The sequence below is a fragment of the Fragaria vesca genome, linkage group LG3, assembly GCF_000184155.1.
Source record: "Fragaria vesca subsp. vesca linkage group LG3, FraVesHawaii_1.0, whole genome shotgun sequence".
In the NCBI taxonomy this organism is placed as follows: domain Eukaryota; kingdom Viridiplantae; phylum Streptophyta; class Magnoliopsida; order Rosales; family Rosaceae; genus Fragaria; species Fragaria vesca.
This window is the reverse complement of record NC_020493.1, coordinates 26,802,546-26,810,468: the sequence shown is the minus strand read 5'-3', so window position 1 is coordinate 26,810,468 and position 7,923 is coordinate 26,802,546. Positions and strand designations below refer to the sequence as shown.

The window sequence follows — 7,923 nt, the reverse complement described above, 5'->3', positions numbered from 1 at the left end:
TAGGGTTTGGGGTTTGGGGTTTAGGGTTTCGAGTTTCGGGTTTAGGGTTTTAGGGTTTTACTTAACTATATATGTCTAATCATGATAAAAGAATAACCCCTAAACCCAAACCCAAAACCCTAAACCCCACACCCCAAACCCCATACCTTAAAACCCTAAACCCTACACCTTAAAACCCAATACCCAATCTTACAAATTTAAACTAAATAAAAAAATTTAGATTTATATTGTTAACCATAGTTAGATAAGTCAAAGAAAATATGACATGTGTCATTTAAGTGGGTGGGGATGACTGTGGGGAAATAAGGTGGAGAACAAATTTGTATCCATGTACAATCAGTGTGATAGGCAAAGTTTTTTATTAAAAAAAAAATAAGTAAAATAAACTCAGTAGATTGTAAGACCGCAATAAGAGGAGGCCCATAATCAATCTACAAGGACAGTGGCCCAAAAAGATCATTGGCCCACACACCAAGCTGCTTTCTGGTTCACTATTTTTTATGGCTACAAAAGAAATGTTTCGTTCAATATGAGATTTATTTCATGGCTACAAAAGAAATATTTCATTCAATATGAGATTCTGCAGACTGGAGATGAGACCAGTACTCCTTGACAAGCTGCGCAAAGAGCGACCCTTCTTTCTTCATCAACCGCATTGGCTCATCATACTCCACTATTTTTCCTGAAGAACAATGGAATATACTTGCTTCATTAACACTAATGGATGCAAACATATGGATTTTCTTAGATGAGCATTAAATCAAATTCTCACCGTCACTAATGGAAAGCACCATTGTGCAATCCATCACAGTTGGTATCCTGTGAGCTACCGTAATTACTGTACAAGCTTCAAACTCAGTCCTTATAGTCTTCTGCAGGATCGTATCAGTTGCATTGTCAATAGATGCAGTTGCTTCATCAAGCACCAATACCCGACTTCTCCTTAGAAGCGCGCGCCCGAGGCAGAAAAGTTGCCTTTGCCCCATGCTCCAGTTTGATCCATCATCCACAACTGAAAGAGAAGCTGATCAAAATTTACATATACAAAGTACACACCACATTCTGATACTAATCAAACTACATAACCTTACCTAACGAGTCCAAGCCGCCTTCTCTCTCCTCGACAGGCTCTCGAAGCTGACACTTCCCAAGGACCTTCAAAATGCACAAGATAAATCTCCGCTTAGTCCAAATAAACAACCTAAAAGCAACGTCACAGAAAACAATCATAGTACAGAACTTGAACTCTCACCTCCCATATTTCCTGGTCTGAATGTTCAGATAAAGGGTCCAAATTGTATCTAACAGTCCCACTAAAGAGAGTAGGGTCTTGAGGTATTATTCCAATTCTTGACCTCAGATCATGAAGGCCTATAGTGCAGATGTCAATGCCATCGACTATGATCTTCCCTCCGGCTGGCTCAACCAGCCGAAATAGAGCACCGATTAGAGTAGACTTCCCACTGCCTGTCCTACCAACAATACCAATTTTATGCCCTCCTTCAAAAACACAACTGATCCCTCGGAGAACAAGTGGTGTGTCTTCCCTATATCTTATCTGTTTTGACATCAAATATGGCTTAGTAACCTTCTTCAACATAAATATTAGTTTTCAATACTAAAGACACACCGGTCTTTACCTGCAAATTTTGTATCTCCACTTTTCCTACTACAGGCCAGTTGGCTGGTGGACGATTTCCCTCAACTACTTCTGGGGCTTCACTCGGAATGTGCATGTATTGATCTAGTCTTTCTACAGAAATGATGTAATTTGCTATAGTGCACTGGTTCTGAATTGTATTGATCAAGAGCACGTTTAATGATAGACCATAAGAAAGTGCCATCCCAACAAATCCTGCAGTAACATATATAATCATTAGTAGAAGTGTCAAAAATCAATAGTTTAATCTCCAGGCAGGTACTTCCAGAAATATCAAGGAAAACTTACCAGAGCTAAAAGTTTCAGTTGGAAGCAAAACCATACAAAGTGCTGCAGAGGCAAGAACCGCTGCGCTGATCATCTCTAACCGTTGAATTAACCACTCATTTGCCGAAAAACTGTGGAAATAAGGACTAGCATTCGTGTCAATGAGGTCAAAGTTCTTTGCCGAGAAGCGCTCTTCTTCATTGAAAGCTCTTATGGTAATGGCACCTGAGACAGACTCGGCGAGATGGTTCGCTACAAAGGACTTGGTTGTTCCATTGATCCTCATCAACTCTTTTGCAGTGGAATAGTAATATTTCTGAAATAAGAAATGCCATCATGTTCCCTCATGCTTAATCATATTTTATTCAGACAAAAAGAAATTTCTCTGATCTTTCAAATTTAAATTCAGACATATGAAAGAACCTCACAGAGCATTACCTGTAGCTGAATCGCGACACAGATCATTGGTATGGAGACAAACAGGACTTGCCAGGTAACAACAATCAATACTCCAAGATTGCTATAGGCATTGATGATAGATGTGCAAGCAAATACTAAAGCGAATGGAATATCAATATCTGTGATACTCAGATCAGACGAAACCTAACCATGAAACAATGCAGCTGATAAAGCTATTAGTATCTTTCATGCCCTCCTAGTCTATAAACCAAAGTTTCTAGTTGAAATGCATACCCGACTAAGTACCCTTCCCAAGGGTGTTGAATCATAGAATGACATGGGTGCACGAAAAAGTGAGTTTAGTAGTTGTGAGAATATAGACTTTGACGTTTCAAGACCCCCAATAACTACTGCAAGAGATCTGAACAGAAAAATGAATGTAGCGGGGAATCCAATCGCTAAGTAAACCAAAACCATTTGCAATGTGCTAACATTTGGATTGTCGACACTAGCAGCCATCTAAGAGTTCTGCGCAATCTCACTCATAACGAAAGTGAAGTGTAGACAAATGGCAATTGAGAAGTACAAGAATCCTTTGTTCTGTTTCAGATACAGTATGTATGGCTTTAGACCTGTGTCTCCTGTTTCTCTCTCTTCTAGTTTAATCAATTGGTCACCTTTATTTTCTTTCAATGGCTTTTCCACATAACTCTTCTTAATCTCTGTAGATGATATTCCAGAATTTTGAGCAGAAGTGACATCTGAAAGCCTTTGGGAACCAGCAGTTTCTTTGTGTGCATTGACAAGATCCTGGAATTCTCGGCTTATATCCAATAGATGCTGATACGGAGCTGCTTGTAGGATCTCCCCATCCATCATCAACTGTTTACAAAATTCAAATTTAAAATCATTTGCATTCGACCAGCAGTGATCTGCTAATGATAACATTAAATCATTCACGAATAACACAGAACTTGCACATTACTAGCCCTCAACAATCAATATATTGGTTTTGCACACAAAAGATTTAGAGTTAGAGAAGACTAACCAAAACGAAATCAAATGCAGGCAAGAAATCAACTTGATGGGTCACAAGTAGTACTGTCTTGCCTGAAAGTGCTTCCATTACATATTCCTGCCAATGTACAAGTTAGCTTGCAGTATAAGCAAGAAGTAAAATAAAAAAAAGGCAGAGCCCAAGTTCGGAATGTAAATTTACATTAAATAAGCTTGTGGCAGTATGTGCATCAACAGCACTGAATGGATCATCCAAGAGATATATATCAGCATCCTGATAGAGAGCGCGTGCAAGTTGGATCCGCTGCTTCTGACCTCCACTAAGATTCACCCCTCTCTCCCCTATTTCAGTAAGGTCACCATAGGGAAGCAGCTCAAGGTCCTTTACTAGTGAGCATCTCTCAAGTGTTTCCCGGTATCTCTTACTATCCATACAAGAGCCAAAGAGAATATTTTCTTGTATAGTTCCTGACTGAATCCATGCTGTTTGAGAAACATAGGCAATCTTGCCATAAACTTGAATCTGAAAGTCGATAAAGAAAATGCTGGTTATATTATGTACATTTTTCTATTTCAAAGTAATTTACAGCTAGATCCCATTAAAAAAGATTTGTATGCTAATGGAACAGAGCAAAGTAGTAACTTACATTTCCTTGCACAGTCGGAATTTCTCCAAGAATTGTAGCCAAAAGGCTTGATTTTCCTGAGCCAACTTCTCCACATATAGCCACCTTTTCGCCTGGTCTAACCTCTAAATTTATATTTCTCAGTATGGACTTCGATGAATTCTCTTCCCATGAAAAATTAGCTGACTTAATTTCAATGGACTTATCTACATTCTTCATGTTGTACTTCCGGACATTTGAAGGTTGCAGCTCAGGTGCCTCGAGGAATTTCACAATACGAGCAAATCCAACCTTGGCTTGAATGACAACCGCAAAAACATCAGGTATTGTTCGAATGGGGTCCTGAACAAGTCTCAGAGTGGAGATGAAAGTGAAAATATTATTCGCATGTAACGGAATATTGAGCAAATAGCATGCCCCAAATGTTGCAGCAGAGACTAAAACAGGAGTTGTCCAAAAGAGGAATGTACTATATGCTATTCTGAACAGCATTGCAGATAACCATTTGTGCTCCTCTTTCCTTAACTTCTCTATTGCCTTCCTGAAATGTGTTTCCCATGCATATAACTTTAAGACCTTCATGTTCACTAGAGCCTCTGAACTAGCCTTGAGTCTTTCATCTTGTGCCTTCATAAGCTTACTCTGAAACTTATGTTGTAGCTTAGCAAGTGGAGCATTCAAAATAACACTAAAAAGTATCATCACCAAGGCTGCAAATGTAGCTAGGCCGACCGCACGGAAAAGAATTACCAAAGAAAAACAGAGCTGGATGCTAGTAGTCCAAGTCTGATGGAACCAAAATGGGAATTCTCCAATCCTATAAGCATCAACAGTAACATAATTCATAATCTCACCACCTGAGTGTGTCAACTTAGCAGAATTAGATAATCTCAATTGCTTTTTGTAAATGGCTGCTGACAGCAAAGACCTAACTTTCAAACCAATAAGCCTGCATCTGAAGTACCACTGCCTTTGTGACAAGGATTCAATGGTTTTCAAAACAAAAAGTGCTCCGGCTAACAGATAACCTTCATGCTCGAAACTTTCCTTTCCCTCTGCAACCAAAATGAAGGCATTGAGAAGCAGAGGACCAGCACAGATAGTGAGTATCTTCAGCAAAGCAAAGAAACCAGATAGTAAAATCTCCTTCCAGTGGCATAGGATTATAATCCTTAACACTGATGGCTGGGAATTTGGTTCAATTTTTTTCTGCTTGCTCAGTTGCTCCAGAAACATCCCATAACAACTTTCTGCTCGATCTTCCTTGCGCAACTCCGGTATATCTTCATCCTCCAGAGTTTTCTCCCTACCTCTTTTCATCAATGAATTTAACCACCAGAATGACATTCTACTGAATAAACCAGCTTTGCTGAATGGGGTTGTATGATCATTACCTTCACTATTGCCATTGGATTCACCATTTAAAGGGGTATAAAGGCCATTGTCACTGATGATCTCATCACCGTCTTCATACTTATACCCCTTGAAAACACATAACAGCAACAATGCTGCTCCTGGGAAAGTCAGGATATCTAGTACTATCATAACTGATATTTCATTTCTGAAAATGACAGCGAAGAGCGATAGAGCAAAGACAACTCCGGAGAACAAAAATGCAAGGATGGACAGCAGTCTTGAAGGCTGTCTTGGAAGTTTCTTCACCCTGATGCTTAGAGTTAAACTCAAAAACAACCATGTGAAGCCTTGAAAAATACCAAGTAACCACCAATTCAAAGGCAAAGCAGTGTGTGAATTCCTCAGCTTCTCTTCTAAAATCCAGACTCCCAAGCACAAGTGCACAAATCCAAGACCGCCATTGAAAATGGCCGAGACTATTTGCCAACTCGAAAAGCCTAGAAATCGGGCTGGAACATGAACTATTTTTGATGACTTGAGAAACACAGTGAACAAGAGCACCACAAGAAGTACAATGTTTAGGAAAATTATCAACGCGTGATTAACGCATGACGAAGGATGAACCAGAAACTGAAAGTTAAAACTCTCTGAACCTCCAGATCCCCCACAAAACCCGGTCCATAAATCCCCCGTCATCCTTTTCGGTTACTCTAGACCTCTACTGCTCTTCTTACTCTGCATAGTATGCAACACAAGAAAATATACTAAGAAAAATTTTCACGACAAACTTAAAACAACCCAAAACAATCCAGAAAGCATAAAGCTTGTTATCAAAACTAAAACCAAAAAAACATCAAAGATAGTATCTTTTTAGCTTGATGAGTAGAGAAGTATGAGGAACATACCAATGAAATTTGGCCCAAGAGAACAGAAGGTCCTCTTTCTCTTAGGCAAAGCAGCAGCGGCAGCAGAAACTATATGATTCTACCAAGTCACCCAGTTCATCACTCAGCAAGCTCTCTGACCTCAACAGCTCAACTGCTGTGAAATTCAACCATATCATACAAAGGAGGAAGAAAACAGCAACCACAGATCAACAACTTATTATAAAAGAGTTCCACAATACATGATCATAATAACAATCCAGTCTACATGTAAATACTAGAAAAACCAATCTCTTGCTTTTGTTCTGTACCAATAATTACAGCTAGACGAAGTTGAACATGGAATAAAAACAGTGCAAGAACTCGGAACCAATCAAACAAGTTGACAATATGCAACTAGCGAATATAAGTGGATGGCCTTATTACCAGAAATGCAACTATGGAGTTTCAGCTTGACAAGGAAGTTAGTTTCTCATTTCAGTACTGAAGAAACGAGGACCTAGTAACTCTTTTGTGATTTACAAAGAGAATGTCGGGGTTTATTCATTTAACAAATATTGGAGGCACAAAAACCAATCAAATTATTGAAGAGGGTCTCCCTGTTTGCGGGTCATGCAAACATTTATTAATTGGGTCCAGAGCAAAATCATGGCACACATATGGGCTTTGCTTTTTGGATAAGGAAAACGGTGTACGTGGGTTGGTTTTTTGCCATTTGTAGTGTTTTAGAGTCATAAAAGAGCATGGACTTTAGCGGGTAACTGTTCTGGTCATGTCTTTAAGGGCACCACCAACTTGCGTCTTGTCGAGGACTAGTTAAAAACTTAAAATTTCGAAGTTATATATTCAGTGATTTCAGTCAATTGTAAGGAAAATAATGAACTTGAAACTTATTCATAAGACTAATCCCATAACAGAAAATTCACTGCAAAAGTATAAATCGAAGATAAACTTTAAAGTTCATGTTCCTTAAGAATATGAAAATTTAATTTATTGAGACCCGAAACACTCGGGATTAATCTGTGTCTTCCATAATCCTTATGATGCACTAGAGCTGCCCTCTCCGGAAGCTCCCTCCCGTTGCTTCTCCTTGAGCTTGAGCTTGCGATACCTGATCCCACAAGCGTTGCAAAGTGACTGTGAGCATCAGAAAGAGAGAGAGAGTCACATATATATATATATAGTTTTTCTCAGCTGCGGACGTCCGCACCAATGGTTTTGTGCGGATTTTTCATTTTTTGCACCATTGGTGCAGATTTTTATTTTTGCACCACTTTTTAATCGAATTTCCTTATCTCCACCGTCCAATATCTAGATAATATTGTATAGATCATCTTTGCAAAATTTCAGCAAATTTGGTAATCGTTAAGGCCCTTAAACTCGAAAAACAAATAGACGGACTGAATTCTGTCCGGTTCATGTTTATGCCAGGAAAACACAATTTTGAGGGCTTTAACGATTACCAAATTGGCTGAAATTTTGCAGAGATGATCTACCCAATATTATCTAGATATACTGGACGGTGGAGATGAGGAAATTGGATCGAAAAATGGTGCAAAAATGAAAATCAACCGAGAAGACCTGTATATATATAAAACTTTTTTTATTGAATAACTAACAGATCATACATATGAGATTTGAACTCATGGTCTTAAATTAAGTTGTTAGTTAACACTTTAACCAATCAAACCACGACTCACCGACAAACACATAT

At 38.8% G+C, this 7,923-nt stretch overlaps 1 protein-coding gene and 1 pseudogene across 2 annotated transcripts in view; both read right to left on the bottom strand.

The window, feature by feature from the left end:
* Positions 1–563: 563 nt before the first annotated feature.
* On the bottom strand, positions 564–6,021 carry LOC101309527 (annotated as a pseudogene). Its single transcript, XR_184401.1, has 11 exons — positions 3,991–6,021; positions 3,546–3,866; positions 3,375–3,461; positions 2,621–3,208; positions 2,366–2,530; positions 1,949–2,243; positions 1,641–1,855; positions 1,253–1,558; positions 1,092–1,155; positions 773–1,012; positions 564–682 (listed from the first exon to the last, which is right to left on the bottom strand). The product of XR_184401.1 is annotated as an ABC transporter C family member 10-like (transcript).
* Positions 6,022–7,247: 1,226 nt separating this feature from the next.
* The window catches only part of LOC101309237 (ABC transporter C family member 10-like), a 5,390-nt gene continuing 4,714 nt past the window's right edge, over positions 7,248–7,923 (bottom strand). The window contains exon 9 of the mRNA XM_004296252.1: positions 7,248–7,320. Coding sequence (XP_004296300.1) covers positions 7,248–7,320 — 73 coding nt within the window. The remainder of the gene's footprint in view (positions 7,321–7,923) is intronic.